Genomic DNA, 20,151 nt, shown 5'->3' on the forward strand with positions numbered 1-20,151 from the left:
CCTATAGTTTAACTCATTATTTATCATTAAAAAAATAACTATTTTCATAAATTAAAAGGGAGGCATTGAAGAGGGGTACACTATTTCATGCAATTTTCAATTTGTAAACACATATATACAGTATATGGTTTATCAAGTATTCTCTTCATCTGAGTTCGGAAAGTTAATACTTCAATCTAGCAAAACCTATCATGGCCCACAGTATGTTAGTGATATTTAAATTTAAATAGAAATATCTAAATTATTCTATTATATGGCAAATAAAAAAGAATTAAGCACAAATTTTTTTCTCAATAAAACTAACTACAATGTTGTTTTTATTTAAAGACTATTCAAACTGTGAAGCTATTCTTGACTACTTGTATAGTTTTATCAAAAAATTTGAGGTAATAGGTTTGTGTTAAAAAAATCTCGTTGCAATAAACTTTAAATATTTTAATGACAATTTTGATATAGTACTATATTTACTGTTGCAATAAAAAATTTACTACTTCAAATATCTTGTAGCAATAGACTATAATTTCACGAATTTTATTGCAATAGATTGCAAATAATTGACAAAAATAATTTTGGTCAAGTTATTGCAACAATATATTCATTGTAATAGATAATTGTTTCATATTTTTTCATTATTATAGATTGTAAAATAATTGGTATTAGATTATTGTAATAATATATTCGTTGCAATTTCATGTTTGTTATTGCAATAGATTGTAAAATAATTGATATTTAGTTATTACAATGATATATTTATTGCAATAGATTAAAAAATCATTTTAACTTTTTCTTAGTTTAAATTTATTACATTTTTTTTTTCAGCTATTGTAAGGAGGTTAACACCCTCACGAGCAGCTCAAAAAATTTTTCTCCCGCAGCGAAGAGCATTCCCTTGATGATGGTGTGTACGATCATCTTCACCGTTGGTGGAAAGGGCTAGAGTTCAATCCAGGAGAGAAACTTGGAGAGACGTTCGTTAATTTTATTAACAAACATCTTGGCAGGTGTGTTTTCCCCAGGGCTTAAGAAAGCCCGGGTAGTGAGGCGGAGGTGGGGAGGAGTGGATGGGATGGAACGGGTAGTGAGGCAGAGGTGGGGAGGAGTAGGTGGGATGGGACGCCATGGCTTGAGAGGAAGAGTGGTGGTGGTGGTGGTGGAAAACGGGTTGGGGTTAGGGTCAGGGTCGTAAAACTCTTGAGCAAGAATCGGAATCGGAATGCCATTTTCTTAGCTAAAGAGTAGAGACTGAGCTTTTTTTTTTTTAATAATAAAACAGTATGGGTTTTGGTGGGGTTTTAGGGGGTTTATAGGGGTAAACGGGGGGGTTAGGGATAGGGTTAGGATAACTGTAGTTAATTCAACTTGTCCATCAAGTTTGGACAGCTTGTCCTTTTTTTTTTTTTTTTTTNAAATAAAAAATAAAAAAATAGTGGCAGAGCATCGGGTTCATGTCTTAAAAAGGTTTTATTATCTGACCAAAAAAAAAAAAGGTTTTATTATGTTTTTTTTTTTTAAACATTCTGCTGATGTGGAAAATTGTGGAAGTTTCAAAAGTCTCAATTATATATATATATATATATAGATAATGGTACATATATAGATCATAAATAAGTTACTATCTCTGATGAATTGCACTGCTGCCCTGGTGAGCTATGAATGAGGCGGCTCTCGAGAGCTTTGAATCAAAGTAAGGGATCAATTTGGGCTTCATGGTACTTGCTCCTGAGCTGCAATCCACACGTTAGAGTTCACATTTTCAAAACATAATAAAAAATTAATGCTTTTTCTGTCATAAAATAAAAATAAAGCTGAAATATACTTTTTATCCCTAACACTTAGCCAAAATTTGATTTCATCTCCAAATTTAAAATTTTGTAATTTTGTTCTTATAAATTTAAAAGGTATCATCGAAATCAAGGTAGCCTAGAATAAATTTAAATGATAGATGGATGGAATGATCAAATTGATAACTTTCATATTTTCAAGCAAAACATATTATAGTAAAACTAAATCTTGGATTCTAAGGCCTATTAAATTTCAATCTTATGACTTGTGTGAAATTATTATTATGTGATTATGTTTCATGCTGGGCTAAATTACTATTAAACCTTAGTGATTAGAAAGATTAAATGAAGTTGGTTTATGATTCAAAGGCACGGAATTCAATTGTTCCTCCATGATAAGGGCTAAAAGAGGGAAAAATGTACGGTGACAGATCCTAGTGTGACGGGCCGGGCTGTTCACTGTTTATGGGTCGTAAAATAGACGAGCCTATTGTGTGCAAGACCTGTTGAGGACGGATCCGTAATGAATGGATGGAGTATAGACGGATTGATTGGCCATGGGTCAAACAGAAACTCTTGATAGGAATACTTGCGGCACACACCATAGAATCCTAAGGGAAACAAAATCCTAATGCAAGGAGAATTCCAGAGGTTACATAATGAAGATCTTCTCTATAAGGAAAAGACTTGTCCATCATGTTTTGGACTCCTAAAGAGGATTTTTACAAGGAAAGGACTTCGACTCCAAGTAAAAGAGGTCAAATTTCGACCACTAGAAAAACCCCAATACCCTCACAAATCGAGGTACGCGTAATTGACCCTCTCTAGCACTCTGGAGTTGTAAAAGATTCTAACTTGACCTTCGGAGGGTATTTGGCCGGCACCACACCGGTGCTCTCTGTTTAGGTCTTTCTCCTTTCTTGTGTTGTGCAGGTTGCATTCTGAACTTGAGAGTACGTGTGGCTCACTGGTGGTTTTTTCAGCATCATCAGTTGGCACTATCTGTGGGAAAGGAATGAGTAATCAGTCGTTGCTTTATCCCTGAGACAGAAGAGTTGTATGGTGCTCACTCGCTCGATAGCAACCACCAACGACATCCACCTCCTATTGTCGCGGAGATGCAGGCGATGAAGGAACAGATGAAGGTCATGATGAACGCCCTCAAGGGACGAGTGTCCAGCGATCTTGACGACCTAGTCAACCAGACCAACTCTCCATTCACCGCCCCCGTCAATTCCTTTCCCCTACCGCATAAGTTCCAGATACCATAGATAGAGAGTTACGATGGAGTCAAGGATCCTCTAGATCACCTGGAGACCTTCAAGACCTTGATGCATCTTCAAGGGGTGCCGGACGAAATCATGTGCAAGGTCTTCCCTACAACGCTGAAGGGTCCCGCGAGAATATGGTTTAGTCGACTGACACCAAACTCCATCAGCACTTTCAAAGAGTTAAGCGCTCAGTTCACTTCACACTTCATAGAGGGGGGCACAAGTACAAGAAATCCACGGCATGCTTGATGAGCATCAGGCAGAGAAAGGACGAGACGCTGAGATCCTATATAACTCGCTTCAATAAGGAAGCGCTTTCGATCGATGAAGCCGATAATAAGATATTGGTAGTAGCCTTCACAAATGGGTTGCGAAAGGGTAAGTTTTTGTTCTCACTATACAAAAACGACCCGAAGACCATGTCAGAAGTACTCTACAGGGCCACTAAGTACATGAACGCAGAAGACGCGCTACTGGACCGAGAAGAAAAACCCAGGAAGAGAGAGTGACAGGGAGATGCACGGCAAGATCAAGGGCAGAAGAGATTAAGGACAGGATACAGAAGGGACAAAAGCCACCTTAAACCCTAGGGAGGAAGGTTCGCAAACTTCACACCACTGAACGCCCCAATAGACCAAGTCCTGATGTAGATCAAGGACGAGGGGGCACTGACGTTTCCAGGGAAGCTAAAAAGCGATCCAAACAAGCGACCTAGAGACAAGTATTGCCACTTCCACCGTGATCACGGTCTTAAGGCCCTTATCAGACAAGGGAAGTTGCAGAAATTCGTCAGCAAGGAGAGAGTGGATCCCAATCCTCGAGAGTAAGCCCCCCGACAGGATAATGAACGTCCTAGACCTCCCATTGGAGACATAAGGATGATTGTAGGGGGGACCGTGACTACTGGCTCCTCCAAAAAAGCTTGAAAGACATACCTCAAGACGGTCCAGAACATCCAGCTAACGGGCTTCGTACCTAAGACAGCACAGAGGGAAAGCCCCATCATTGGGTTCTTCGAAGAAGATGCGAGAGGACTTCACCACCCTCACGATGACGCACTAGTTGTCAGCATACATGTAGGGGACTACAATGTTCACCGAGTGTTGATCGACAACGGCAGCTTTGCTGACATCCTATACTATCTAGCATTCCAGCAAATGGGGATTGACAGAACGCGATTGATACCAACAAATGCCCCGCTGGTCGGTTTTGGAGGAATAAAGGTATTCCCGTTATGCTCGATCACACTCTCGGTGACGGTGGGCAATTATCCTCAGCAAATCACAAAAAACGTAACATTCCTTGTGGTTGACTGCTCGTCCGCCTACAATGGTATTCTCGGACGACCCACACTTAACTCGTGGAAAGCGGCAACATCGATATACCACCTGATGATCAAGTTCCCTACAGATTATAGAATTGGGGAGTTGCAAGGAGACCAGGTGGCCGCCCGTGAATGCTACATCGCCATGCTAGAAATGGAAGATCACCAACAGACCATGTGTATAGAAAAGCAACAGACCATAGCGGAGCCAGTTGAAGAATTGGAAGAGATAGCACTCGATGAATCAAGGCCTGAACAGAAGACAAGGATAGGGACGCTTGCTAGCCAGCCAATACGTCAAGCCCTCGCAGCATTCCTCAGAATAAACCAAGACGTATTCGCGTGGAGCCATGAGGACATGCCCAAGATTAATCCCTCAATCATGGTTCACGAGCTTAACGTGAACCCCGCATCCCCGCCCATCCAACAGAAAAAGCGAGTGTTCGCTTAGGAACGAGACAGAGCTATAGCGGAAGAGGTCAGGAAACTACTAGAAGCAGATTTCATTCGAGAAGTATATTACCCAGATTCGTTGGCGAACGTAGTCATGGTCAAGAAGGCTAACAGAAAGTGGCGAATGTGCGTCGACTTCACGGACCTTAACAGGGCATGCCCGAAGGACAGCTACCCCCTCCCTTGGATAGATACTCTGGTAGACTCAACGGCCAAACACCAGCTCCTAAGCTTCATGGACGCCTTTTCGAGCTACAATCAAATCAAGATAAAGGAAGTTGACCAAGAGAAAACTTCCTTTGTCACTAGCCAAGGACTTTTCTGCTACAAGGTGATGCCATTCAGACTCAAGAACACAGGGGCGACGTACTAGAGGCTAATGAACAAAATGTTCACACACCAGATTGGGAGGAACGTACAAGTCTACGTTGACGACATGTTAGTAAAAAGCCTGTGTGAAAATGATCACCTAGACGACCTCAAAGAGACGTTCGACACCCTTTGGTCATACAACATGAAGCTAAATTCAAGCAAGTGCGTGTTTGGAGTAATGGCAGGGAAATTCTTGGGATTTATGGTGTCCCAAAGAGGTATAGAGGTCAACCCAGAGAAGATACGGGCTATCATGGAGCTAAAACCACCAAGGACGGTGAAAGAGGTGCAAAGCTTGAATGGCAAAATTGCAGCCTTAAACAGGTTCGTCTTAAAAGCGACAGACAAATGTCTACCATTCTTTCGCACCTTGAGAAAGTCATTTGAATGGACGGACGAGTGCCAGAAGGCATTTAAAGACCTAAAGAAATACCTTGCCTCCCCACCATTGCTCAGCCCATCCAAACTAGGGGAAGAACTCTACCTCTACTTAGCGGTTTCACAAGCGGCAGTCAGCACGACCTTAGTAAGAGAAGATGAAGGATCTCAACGACCCGTCTATTTTATAAGTAGAGGCTTCCGGGAGGCAGAAGAGAGGTACCCCCAGATGGAGAAGTTGGCCTTCGTACTAGTGACTGCAGCCCTAAAACTCAAGCCGTACTTCCAGGCCCATACCATCATAGTCTTAACGGATCAGCCACTAAAAAGAGCCATGAGTAGCCCTGAGGCTGCCGGACGAATGGCTCTGTGGGCAATAGAGCTAGGCAAGTTTGATATACAGTATTGCCCATGAACTGCAATAAAAGGGACAAGTTGTGGCAGACTTCATCGCTGAATATACTCAATTAGAAGGCAAGGGGGCAGACACCCTCAAACAATGGAGCATCCACATGGATGGATTTTCAAACAGGCAAGCTGAAGGTGCCGGTGTGGTAATCCAAACCCCTGACAGAGATAAAATCGAATGCATGATTCGACTGAACTTCCCAACAACCAACAATGAGGCTGAGTATGAGGCATTCATATTCCATCACTATATTTATATTTGCATGCTAATGTGGTATTCAAGGGTAGGTTGAAGAGTCCAATTCCACTTCTTCTTAGGGAACCATATATCATTTTCATCGATTTCAAGAGATAAAAATAATAAACACCTACTTCGGTCTAAATTTGGTACAATTCTATCAATTCGGTCCAATTTAGTCCATTTTGGTCTCATTCTGCTTCCTTGGTCCATTTGGTCTACTTGGGTATATTTTGGTCTAATTTAGTCAATTTTGGGTGAGTATAAACTAAAATAAATAAAACTGTCGTCTTTATTATCTCTATCTTAAAGTTGACGAAAATGACATATGGTTCTTTAAGTAGGGGCGGAATATGACCCTTCAACATGGCCTTAAATACTACATTAGCATAAGGATATTAATACAAATGTACTCTCTCCCTTCTTATAGTTTTGGTTTAAGTTATATTTTAGATATTTTGGAAGTGAGAATTTGAGTTTATATCAAAATACACTCTCCTTGGGTCTTGGCTATGTATTTGAATGTATATATAAATTATTTGAGTAATATCAACTATAAATTTTTTATGAGATTTGATTATTATAATAATTTCTTAAGAGAATGACAAATTTGAATCCTACATTATCTACTCAATATTTGCATGGTGTATGGCCATGGAGTTATTGAGTGAATAATGTCAACAATTTATGGTAGGGGTATTGACTTACAAAATTTAAAATTTAAAATTGTTAGGAGAAACTCATGTCAATAATGATGTGACATACCACATACTTATAACATGTTTTATTTAAACAACTTAGTCTTTTTAATTGGATTGGATTGGATTTCTATTAGCTAACAACTTTGATGCCTTCTTAATAATAGGGAAGAATCAAAGCATGCAATCCACCTTTTTTTTAACCAATTGATCTTGTTTTTTCAAAGGGAAAAAAGAAACAATTATTCACTCACAATTTGAGAAAAAAAAAATTTTGGGTCTTAAAGTGCCTTAGGCCAGGGCTTGAGTGGTCTTCGTCTTGGGCTGTCCAAATTTGCCCACTTGAACATTGGTTGAGGCCTGAGAGTATTGAACAAGCTTAATATTGCATTGGTTATCCATTGAATCATTAGCGGGTTCATATACACCCTCAAATGTAAACTTAGATCCCAAGGGGCATCACACTGTGTGGAAGGAGGACCTACCCAACATGAGCTTTGCACGCACCTGTGTGCTGAGCCATGCTAGGTTGGATTAAGTTAGGCATGGGCTGGGCTTCATTTGTATGTATACTATTAGTTTTTTTGTGTCTGATTATTGGCATCTCTTCATCGAATGTTCTAAACAGATATATTCAAAATCCATCATGCATTCAATTAGTTACTTTATTTATCTTACATCACTTTTCTATATATAGCGTTTGTCAAAGAGATAAAATCATGATTTTTGGTTCGTCAAGCGCATAGATTGTAGTGTTTACAGGGCCAGGCCAACAGATTTCGAGGCATAAGACAATATATTTTTTAATTTTTATAATACTTTTTTTGGGTGGAAAATGCTAAAGCTATAACAAATTTTACTACAAAAAATTTATAAACAATGCGTCAACAAATGTGATTAGTGACAATTCAAAAATATAATAAACAAATATTGTTCTTGGATGTGCCATTTCAATCGAGTCCTACATTATCTACTTAATATGTGCATGGTGTATAACCGTGTCAGATATTGAGTGGATAATATCAACAATTTATGGTTGGGGATATTGACTTACAAATTTTGAAACCTCAATTGTTAAGAGAAATTCGTGTCAATAATGATGTGGCATAGTTATAACATGTTTTGTTTAAACAACTTAAACTTTTTAATTGGATTGGATTTCTTAGCTAACAACTTTGATGCCTTCTTGATAATAGGGAAGAATTAAAGCATGCAATCCACCTTCTTTTTTTTTAAACCAATTGATCTTGCTTTTTTAAAGGGAAAAAAGAAACAATTATTCACTCACAATTTGAGACCTTTTGTTTTTTTTTTTTTTTTATCATCACGCATGGGTTTTAGAAATTGCTTGTACTCCACGCCCAGTATCAGAGTCCTATAAGGAAAGGATTCCGCAATCTACGCGCATAAGGATTCCTACAAGGAAAAGACTTCTACTCCAAGGGAAAAAGGTCCACCCACTACTACTATAAAAACCCCAATACCCTCATGAGCCGAGGTACGCATAATTAACCCCTCTCTAGCACTCTAGAGTTGAAAGAAGTTCTAACTTGACCTTCGGAGGGTATTTGGCCGGCACCACACCGGTGCTCTCTGTGAGGTCCTTTTCTTTTTTTTTTGTGCAGGTGTTGTTTTTGAGCGTACACGCGTCGTGCAACTCACTGGTGAGATTTTCGGCTTCATCAACTACAAAAAATTTATAAACAATGTGGCAACAAATGTGATTAGTGACAATTCAAAAATATAATAAACAAGTAATGTTCTTGGATGTGCCATTTCAGTCGAGTCCTACATTATCTACTCAATATGTGCATGGTGTATGGCCGTGTCAGATATTGGATGGATAATATCAACAATTTATGGTTGGGGATATTGACTTACAAATTTTGAAACCTCAAATTGTTAAGAGAAATTCATGTCAATAATGATGTGGCATAGTTATAACATGTTTTGTTTAAACAACTTAAACTTTTTAATTAGATTGGATTTCTTAGCTAACAACTTTGATGCCTTCTTAATAATAGGGAAGAATTAAAGCATGCAATCCACCTTCTTTTTTTTTAAAACCAATTGATCTTGCTTTTTTAAAGGGAAAAAAGAAACAATTATTCACTCACAATTTGAGACCTTTTTTTTTTTTGTTATTAAAGTGCCTTAGGCCATTGGGCCTTAGACCAAGGCTTAAGTGGTTTTGGTCTTGGGCTGCTCCTCGAAGTCACTTCGGATAGAATGTTTATTATTCTTTGTAGTGAAGGCAGAGTGAAAAGATTTTCATTTGTTAAGTAACATGTATTCAACATACAATGATATGATGATAATCCATGTATCTAGAACATTGGTTGAGGGCAGTGAACAAGCTTAATTCTACATTGGTTATCAATTGAATCATTAGTGAGTTTATATACACCTTCCTTAAATATAAGCTTAGGTCCCAAGGGGCATCATGGTTTGTGGAAGGAGGATCTAGCCAACATGGGCTTTGCACAGACCTGTGTGCTAGCCCATGCTAGGTTGGATTAGGTTTGGCATGGACCGGACTTGGTCTGTATGTATACTACTAGTTTTTTTGTGTCTGATTATTGGCATCTCTTCATCGAATGTTCTAAACAGTCATAATTATGTTTATTTATATTCATCCATCATGCATTCAGTTAGTTAATATAGTGTTTGTCAAAGAGAGAAAATCAAGGTGTTTGGTTCATCAAACACATAGATTGTAGACTAGTGCTTATTCTGCTTGTATAGGATCAATGTATATGAAAGGCATACGTCCAAGAAATTCATAAGCAACCACTGTGAAATTTATCTTATAGGTGTCAAAAGACTCAAAACACTAACCTTGATATATATATATATATATATATATAATTAAGACTCAAAACACAAACCTTGATATATATATATATATATATATAATTATATATGTAGTAATTCAGATTTGTGATTTACTGAGTTTATATTGTTTACAGATTTATAGACAAGTAGTTCAATTTATTTAATATATTTGTCACTAAAAAAGGAACAACTTGAACCGTGGAAAAATCTCAATGACTATTGTCACTGAGGGTAGTTCAAACACGTAAAATCTGCTTGAGCCCATGACATTGATCTACCTGCCCAGCTGGAAACAAGTTAATCATGGTCTAACAAAGAGTCTGAAGCTGCAGAGCTTGACCATTTGTTTGTTTATTTTTCATATACTTGTTTAGAAATAACAAAGTGAACAGATATACAAGAGGATCTTCTTCAGCTACCGAAGCAATCTTGCTATTAATTTAAGCATATATATAGCCTTCATGGGTTAACGTAGACTTTGAGATACTAGAAAAGGGGATAATCATAATTACCACTCTTGTGGAATTGACCTGTTGTAATTATCTATGCTATTTACAATATTAAAAAAAAAGTCAGATAGAGAGAGCATACATTTTATATACATAATGTAATTGTCATCTGTTGTTTAAGTGGCGTTTAACTGAGATAAGCATGAAACATGAAACTTGTAAAGATGACATCCATTTAACGTAAAATGAGTGCATGCCTGCTAAACGTAAGCGCTTAGCATATATTCAATCCGGCATATGATGAAATCAACAGTGATGGTCAAATGAGTAAGTAGCAACATTTCACTATTAAAATGTTTAAGTTTGAGTCTACGACCTTGTATCTCAGTGCATTACTCATCTCTTCCTCGATTCAAATCCCCCTTCCCCACTTATTTTAAGAAAAAAGAAGAGTATAAGTTCCAACGTCCAACTCAATAACTATACAGATTCTTCTTGAAAAAAGAAAAAAATGTTACACCACCAGATCTTATTCCTCGCCTGATATCTACCTAAACAATTAAAAAAGTAGAGTTAAATGATTTACAAAGCATAGAAGGGAAAAAAAAAAGCAGGTCCAGAACCAAACCATCTGCCCCCTCCCACATACGGAAACCACATTAAAAAAAAATGAATTTATCACTCTGAGTCTCATGTATTTGTCTTCCATATACCTTTTGATGGAGATGACTGTGTTACCTTTATAACTTTCTGTTTTGGTTGTCGCCTTTTTTTATTGACATTTTCTTCAGCAACTGTACTTGTTACTTTTACTAAATCAACTTTCACTATGTGATGATCAGAAGTCCCTTTGGATGAAAACACTGAATATGATCCAGGAACAAACTTGTAAGATGAATTTCGTGATGCCAATATGTAATCAACCCGAGTTCCATACTTGCATGTTCCCTGCACACCTACATCAAAGTAAAAGGCACTGAGAAGAGTAATCAATATTGAAACATTAGGCCAAAAAATTAGGTGACATATTTAATTTTGTACTTTGGCCTTTGGCAATCATGACCACCGATTCGCATTCTCCTGCAAAGTCCTTAGCATCTGTATATTGTTTGCTCTTCAAAAATCTCATCACTTCAACCTTTGGTGTTGGCTTTCCTATCTCCTCATAGTACTGAAACACAAAAAGTCCATGAAGGTTAATGTTAAAGTAATTCATATATTTATTTATTACATTATTAAAGTAACACCAATTACATCTATTGTCGCCTTAGTTTGTAAGACTTGTGTAATAAAATTGGCGTAGTAGTAGATTTTGTGTTCTCCATATATGTTGTACCAATTACCAGTTTTATCAATGACAATTCAGAGGGACATAATCGAGCCTATCAAGGTCATGCTACATTTACCTTTACAATGTCAGTCCATCTTTCTTCTGAGTAATCTGTTTCATCAAGTGAATTGAGGCCTCCAGTTAAAATGTGAGTTTCATCACTAGACTGTATTATTGTATTTATCTGCTTCATTCGCCAGTTCTCATCGAGATGATCAAGGAGGGTGCAGTTGAAATTAACTTCTCCCAAGTGGGGCACATCAATCGTGGCCTTCAGAACATTCCTGTGCCCACAAAACACAAAGGGGGTTACAGAATAGTGACTTGTTTTCTTTGTTGTTGCTTGTTCAATTGTCAAGTACTAAAATTTCTGCCAATCATGTTTAAGTGATTTGGCATATTCTAGTGTTTCCAATGAAAAAAATTCAGAGTTTGAATCCCCCATTTCTGACTTAAAATGCATTTTTTTAAACAAGTTCTAGGATTTGTGAACTGGCTTCTATAAGTCATTGAACAAACATAGTCATTTTCATGTTTGTACGTAAAACGGAAAGAAGAGTCAAGGGCCTCTTAACTGCTACTATTATTTTGTTTTAGCAAAAGCAAAACTAAATAAAGACAATGATAATGGATTACTTATTTTTAAAGGCATGAGAAGCCCTTGTATATCTCAAATCATGCTAATAGTTTAATGGTATATCATACCTATATTGCAGTTATACCAATGTACATCTTACCTAACATTAATATTTTATACCCTAACTGTGATACTTTATCTTTCTGTTATAACAAACGAGTCTAATCCTGGAAAGGATTGAAGGAGCTAGGTTTCTCAAATTTCAGTGATGCTGACTAAATGATAATAATTGAAGATAGAGGATTTGCCATTATTTGAATTTTTTCCCAAATAATGAAACAAAATTATTGTTAAAGCCATAGGGATTTTATTAGATGCAACATCTTTCTGACAACTAATGGAATATATGCACAAGCCATCATAAACATAACAGAACTGTTGGGATTTGGCTAATATGGCATTTAATATAAGTTGAACTCAGAATCAAGCTAGGAAAACACTGGGGAAAAAAATCCAAGGAAATTGGCAAAACAGCAGTGCATTTTCTCAGAAAATATAAATATGCCGTCACTATAGAATGATGTAGAATTGTGTGGGACTTTACTAGTAATTTGTAATTTCCTTTTCAATATATGGGGTGTTTCTTATCAAACTGAAATTTAATGGATTAAGCAATATAAAGGCACCTATCCATCCCACACTGAATGTTGGCAGTGTCAAGAAGTTGTCACAGTGATCTGGAAAGATTAGTTATCAATTTTTTAGATGATACTAATATATAAAACTAAGAAATAATGAAATTTCCAACCCTGCATCATTGGATTCATGGCATACTTCATGTAGCTGGGATCTTGATTCCTGACAGGCCCACTAATGTATCAGAGCTGTTTGTACACAAAACAGTTGAAGGAACCTCAGGATTACTATACTGATACAATAAAGATTAATTACAGTTTATTAATAAAAATACGATAGGTCTGATTCTTATTATCATTTTCACAATCTTATAATATCCAGAAACACAACTTTGTTGTTTGGGGGGGGGGGGGGGGGGGGGGGGGGGGGGGATCTTTGATGATAATTTTAGGCTTGGAGCGGCGGCGATTGGGCCAGCAAAGGCGAGAGCAGAGGAGGCAGAGCTTCTTGTTAAGTGATTTAAGCATTGTGGAGTAGTTTGCGTGGAAGAGAATGGATTGTTGGCTTGGTGAGGGCATGAGAAATGGGGGAGGAAATAGTTGCAGAGTTGTTGAAGACAACTCTGCTCTGCTTTTGCTCTGGTTTTTTGTTTAGTTGTTTTGTTTTTGTAGGCAAATAAATAAGCGCACTAAAAGAGGGTTAGTTTTTAGTGACTAATTTATTTCTTTTCTTTTCTTTAAAGGTGGAGGAAAGCAAGGTCTCTCAATTAGTCTTCTAGGAAATGGGTTGGTGACACTTGGCAGTCAAATAGGAGTTGAATATGAGGTTGAATTTTAGAGAGAGAGAGAGAGAGAGAGAAATGCTGATATTGCCAAATGCCAACTGCTCTACACAAAAGAAATGGGTTTTGTGTGGGTGTTTATTGGACAGAAGTGAAATGCTATTTGAGATTTTGATTAAGTTAATGTAACGTTGAAGAAATTTGAAGCAGACCCACTTTTAAATTTTTAATTTTTAATTTTTATTATTTTAAAGGAAAAGAAAAGAAAAAATCAAGAAAGAAAAAAGAAGATTATAAAAGAAGACCCACCCAACAACTCCAAGCCATGCAAGTGGGATTCTTGCTTCGAACGCCACGTCACTTAAAACACGCCGCACTCCAACTCCCATGCATACATGGTGGAGCCCATAAATTTGTCATAAAATGATAGGATGTGCCGAGGGAATTTTCTTCTTCCTTGTGAAATACACAGGAAGATGAGTAGCACTGAGTTTTGTGGGGTTCCTCATCTCATCTTTCAAAGGGTCCCAACATTTTTTGTCAAAAATGGTTGTAAATTACACTTTTTTCAAATACTTATTCTCCACTAGTACAAGTTTCAGATTACTATTCATTTGTCATCATCACCCGTATACTATGCACATAAGTTTTATATTGAAAAGTTTAGATATTAGACTATAGGGAAACCAAAAAAAAAAAATCTACATTGTAAATGGATCAAATTATTCAAATTTGTAGGTTAAGAAAAAGTTAAGATTTGGTTTATATGGAAGGGATTCAATTTTAAATTTGATTTGATTGGAATTTTACAAGGAGATTTTGAAAATTTATACGCATAGATATTATTATTTTAAATTAGGGATAGTGGCATTTTATTTTTAAAAAAAATATTTTTAAATTCCTTATAAAAAAAATCGTTAAATTTGAATTTGAAATTTTAGTTCTTAATTTCTTAAAAAAAATCCTTAGAGAGATTTTTTCTTTTTTTTTTTTAATCAAGAGTTAAAGACTCATTTAGAGTACACACCACATCATATTGTATTAGAAAAAATTGTATAACGGTTTTGTTTATAACAACCATGTCTCCTGCCTATTGAGCCGTGCCATTTTGTATTGTTTATTTTTCAGTTTTTGAAAATTATTTGAAATAATTATATCTTAAAAAAATGCAAAATTTGAAAATGGTGTATTTCAAAAAATACAATTTCACAATTATCATAGAGTTATAAGTTGAAATTCTATCTAATCTATAGATAATAAATTAATAATAATACAATTTCAAATCACTGTGCCAAATTGGCACTAAATGCAATACTATGAATGAGATGCAAATGCAATTCAAAGTTCAAACATCTATGTGATAAACAGATTTCAATTTAGTTTTTTATGCACCATATATCTTAAAATCTTTTCCAATTTAAAATCCAAGTTTTTTTAGAAAAATTGATTGTAGACTTTATTGGATAATATTAATGTATACAATTGAGAAAAGGAAAATATAGGAATTCGTTTATACCAAAACAAATGCCCCTTTCTCTTTTGCAAGAAGAGAAAGAGTTGCAAACATGAATACAAGAGTTGCAAATACAGTAAAAAAAAAGTTTGCCTTAAAATTAAAACAAAATTTTTTTTTTGGTAAAGATTTAGCATCATTCTGGTACCCATATGAAACGGGTGGCGAAGGAGCCAAGCTCATTGTGTGTAACTTCACATCAGGGGGAATGGAGCTAAAGCCAGAGTCGTGAGAATCGAATCCGGAAGCTTGTTTTATAATCAATGGGCAGATATCATATTAAAATTTTATGGATGAAAGATTATAGCAAAACATTGTTAGTAACTTATTTTATAGCTAAATGCATAAACTAAGGTGGATAAATTTTTTAAATATAAAGTCATTCCAAAAATATTAGCATTTACTATTTTAATTAAGATATAGGATCATAATTCTGTTGGAGTTAGGTATCTTTTTACTAAAGTTTTTATTATTATTATTACTAGCTAAATTAACACAATGTGCGGTGCATTCTATTATTAGTTTTCTCCAATATTTCAATAATTTTTCTTTGTAAAAAATTAAAATATTTAGTGTTCTATTTTTATAGACAAAATAGAAAAACAATTAGAGTAGTGTAATGATTTCATCATACTATATATATTTACAAATTTGAAAACTGTATGATATAGTGACTAATATAGATATGCATGTTTTATACCTACTTAAAAATGCAAATATCATTTTGATAAATAAGCAAATATCATTCTTAATGGTACATTCTTAATTGTGTATTATTAAATTTTTCTTCTTCTTTTTTGGACTTTGTTTCACCTGTTGTGAAAGTAACTAAATTTGACCAAGAATATCATATTTCAAATCAATTGTTTCTCATATAAATCTTAGAAAATTGACATCAAAATTTCATTATAGATAAATAATTAATATAAAAAATAAATGTGTTTATCCTATTAGTAATTTTTTAAATTGCATAGAATAATATTTTTAATATATAACACAAAGAAGAATGCCATCCTATTAACGCGAAATAATTCTATAAAATAATCTTTTCAATATATAATATGAAAATTAATAATTTCATATTCCAAATCAAATATTGTTATTATAATTATAATTATTCTAAATAAAAATAGTTTCTTATATAAATGTGGGAGGGGTAAGATCCAAATACGGAATAGAGCCTGTGGCCTAGTTCAAGGAGATAGAAGGGCCCACCCACATATTAGTCCTAGCCCAACACATGGATGAGAATCCGAGAAGGAAGGATGAAGATGTCAACTCCCTGGGGAGCTCGAAAAGTGAGTGTTTCTCGGGAAGCATCAAGTAGGCCACTTGCACCAGAAGACAAAATACCAAAGAAGACAGTATAGACGTGCAAGCAAAGAAGAAGGAAAATGTCCAGATAAAGTAGTCATCACCTCCACATTCAATGCAGTAATTAGCCGCATTAATGGAGGAATAACTCCTGAACAGTACCCTCACAGCTTGTAGCACATTTTACTACCTCTAGCAAAATCTTGATGGGACAAGCATCCAAATGAAGGTCAATTACTGTACAAGTGGAGGGCTAGATGCAATTCAGCTGGCTATATTAAGAAAGGAAACCCCTCCAAAATGGGGGATGAAAAACTGAAAAGAAATATATATACTGTGTAACACTATCCTGTAATTAAAAGTTGAACATTATATGAACAACTACTCTTCGGCCAAACCCGAGGAAGTATCAATCCCAAAACTTGTTCCTCTTTTATGAATCATTTAACGTTTTCTCTGTTAACTTAAAAGCAAAACCGTACAAGTGCACTAAAAGTTGACCTTAGAAGCTCAGTCTCTAACAAATTAATTTTATTGGGTTGTCTTACCTAAACACACTATTCTCAGTGGGCTTAGTTTGTTTCGTTCGCTTACAATAAAATTTATAAAAGCAATCATATAAATTCTTCTAATAAAAATTAATGCACAACTATAAATAATTAATATATCCATTTATTTTATTGACTAATTCAATAAACTTCATACTCTTAATCTCTTGCATAAGATCTTTGCTTAATATATATATATATATATATAAAAGAGGATTCCTCTCTTTTAAGTCTTTTAACTAGATTTTTATGTGATTCAAAAATATCCTTATTAATGAAGAGTGACTTCATTTAGAAATAAGGTCATAAATGTTAAATAAAAAATTTCATTTTAAATTCAAAACGAGAATTTTTAAAATTTAAGATTTTTTTTCTCTTCACATTCAAAAAAGAAATTACATTTACTGCTTATCTCTAAAGTTTATCATTTTTATTTGTTTGGAATTTTTTTTTTTAAAAATCTAAATTATAATAGATGCAAATTATTAACATTTACAAAAAAAAATAAAATAAAAGAGCCTCTATGGAGCTTGTGTGTATATATATATATTATATCATTTTATAATTCAATAGTCACAACAATGGAGAAACATGAAACTTGCTAATCAAATAAGTTGGACAATTTTCAGATACGAACCAGCTTAGGCTTATGGAATGCATGCAATGTCATTATATGAATCTAATTTTGAATGCTGGGATCCCAAAGGGAGTTTGCATAATTTCACTATGAGGTCCCACGAAGGCCTCTGTTTATCTGTTTGGCCCCTATAAAAGGTAGCCAGATATCAAAAGGTTGACAAATGTGGAATCCACTCGAAACTTTCTGTTTTTAATATACAGATTAGGTAGATAATTATCTTATTTATAGGTAATTTAATATGCGGGTCTAGCCTGGATTTGATGTATCAAGGTAAACGCCAAATGCATGGGGTTGTCTGGTCTTGGGAGCACTAATTATGGTCCTAGCAAAATGACAAGTCTCTCTTGTTGTCACCATTTGTCCATTTGCTTTTGAGTTGTGGCTGTTGGGAGTTTCTTCCAATAATCTTACTGATAAGAACTCTACATAATACTCCTTAATGATGATGGCAAGGCCTATAATTTAGAGAGTGGGGAAGACTACTGTACTCTGCAAGATTAAAAGTTGTTTAGTATTAATGATGAAAACAAAGGTCTAATATCTATCAGAGGTCAATTGCCATGGTGAATTTAAAGCTACTTATTCAATAGGGATGTTTGGTTCTAGGAATTTCAATTAAATGGCTGGATGGGCAAGTATGAGCTGTAGTAAATTCGTATTGTTCCCCAAGGATAGTTTAGTATGTTTATATATTTCTGTCATTCAATAGGGATGTCTTTTTTTTGCCCAAATACTAGTAAGGGGACTCTAAAAGAAAAAAAAAATTCAAGGATCACAAGGTTAGACATCATTGCCAAGAGCTTTGTAACTCAACTTGTTGGCATGTCCAAGTGTTTTCAACGGAAAAATCTAGGGTTCAAAACCCCCACTCCAAACTATCAAATTATCAAAAAAAGAAAAGAAAGGTTCACATGCAAGATTTTAATGTTAACCATGTAATTGTGGCATTTTCTATATGTATAGAATTTTCCTTCCAATCTATTTAGGGAAATTTTCTTTCACCATGACAAATCAAATGAGAATGCATGTATTCTTTTAGTTACATAATTTAATCATTTGACTTGTTTACTTTATTTATTAAATTATGTGATTTAATATGTGTGATTATACTTATGAACCAACACATAATGGGTTAGGTTAGTTTGTAGTAATCACACTAACACACTAACACTCTAACCGGATGTCAAGCATTAAAAGACAAAGAAAGTAGTCAAAGCACAAATGCAGAAGTGTTTAATTAATTTTGAAAGGAAAATATATTTATTTTTTAAAGTTTGGGAGGAAACTAAATGCACCCCCATTTAAATGTGGAATTCAATTTTTTATGACCACCCAAACCTTCTATGGATAATTGAGATTTTTTCCCTATGAGCTATAATGAGCTCCCTTCTTGAGTCATCGAAGAGTACATATTGAATTAACTCAAACAATCCCCACATATCTAGCCCTAGGTGGTAGTTGAACATCATAAAATAGCTTGCATTCATGAGCATAACCAATCTTACCCAAGTAGTGGCCAGAGCTTTTATGTTGCAAAGCATAATTCACATGGCTTGGGTGCTCAATGTTCTTCAATTTTTCTTTTTTTTTAGTATATTAAATATTTTAACACACACATGAGAAGAGAGGAAAAGATCTTAAAAAAACTAACAGTATAGTATATCCAAAATGGCCTAACTTTTGGATACACAGTATATGTTTTAAACCTCTTTAACTCACACTCATTTCTCAATATGGGATTAACCCACTGTTTGTTCTTTTGAGAATATTAAGTATTTTAACACACACGAGAAAAGAGGAGAAAGTCTTAAAGAAACTGACAGTAATGTATAGTTCTTCAAATTATTTGAGTTGGGACTACACCGTACTAAACTCATTAATACGTAAGTCTACTTCATGCCAACAAGGAGCCACAGGGCATGAGCTTGAACTTGCTAGAGTCACTAAAGTCCATTCAGATCAAATCATAAAAATGATAGTAACAGAGTTTCTATTATTGTCCTGTTATATGGTCCACTGCCTTAGCTGGACCATATATAGTGCTTCTATATTTGTCTTGTCTGTGTTTCTTACACTGTTTACTATATCCCTGTACCCTCAAAGCAAATTTAAATGAAGCGTTCCAATAGCACCCAGAGCTGTCATAGAAGTTAGTTTAGTGTTTTGATTCTCAAAACAAATAGTTTAGTGTTTTAGGTAAGAATATTGCAATAACTTGAGGCAAAAATTGGTTTCTTTTTTTTTTTTTTTATTGATAAAAAATAGCTTTTCGGTGTGGACTCATCCACTTCACATTAAATGAATTACTTGTACTACCGGGACCATGATAAGACTGTTATTGTGGGCACAACACATTCGTTAAAATACCATTACACAAACTGCTCAACACTTACTAAGTATCATGTAAACGATTACTACCAAGCCACAGTCGGTAAGTTGGTTTTTAAGCCCAATACTGAATACTGGTTGGCTTCCATAATGAATTTAGTACGACATTTGTCTAAAGTAATCTGATAAGTCCTTCCTGCATACCATGATTGGTTCTATCTGATTTAGTAAATCCTTCTGCATCTGATTTATTTGTTTATTTTGGATCATACATTTT

General features: G+C 35.2%; 1 protein-coding gene across 1 annotated transcript; it reads right to left on the minus strand.

The window, feature by feature from the left end:
• Positions 1-10,520: 10,520 nt before the first annotated feature.
• Positions 10,521-13,012, minus strand: LOC112001507 (uncharacterized). Its single transcript, XM_065760990.1, has 4 exons — positions 12,923-13,012; positions 11,614-11,821; positions 11,249-11,378; positions 10,521-11,163 (listed from the first exon to the last, which is right to left on the minus strand). Exons 2-4 carry the CDS (start codon positions 11,728-11,730, stop codon positions 10,898-10,900), a joined length of 513 nt encoding a protein of 170 aa, XP_065617062.1. The 5' UTR covers positions 11,731-11,821; positions 12,923-13,012; the 3' UTR covers positions 10,521-10,897.
• Positions 13,013-20,151: the final 7,139 nt, after the last annotated feature.

This window comes from Quercus suber, unplaced genomic scaffold, assembly GCF_002906115.3.
Source record: "Quercus suber isolate HL8 unplaced genomic scaffold, Cork oak 2.0 scaffold_390, whole genome shotgun sequence".
Classification (NCBI taxonomy): Eukaryota; Viridiplantae; Streptophyta; class Magnoliopsida; order Fagales; family Fagaceae; genus Quercus; species Quercus suber.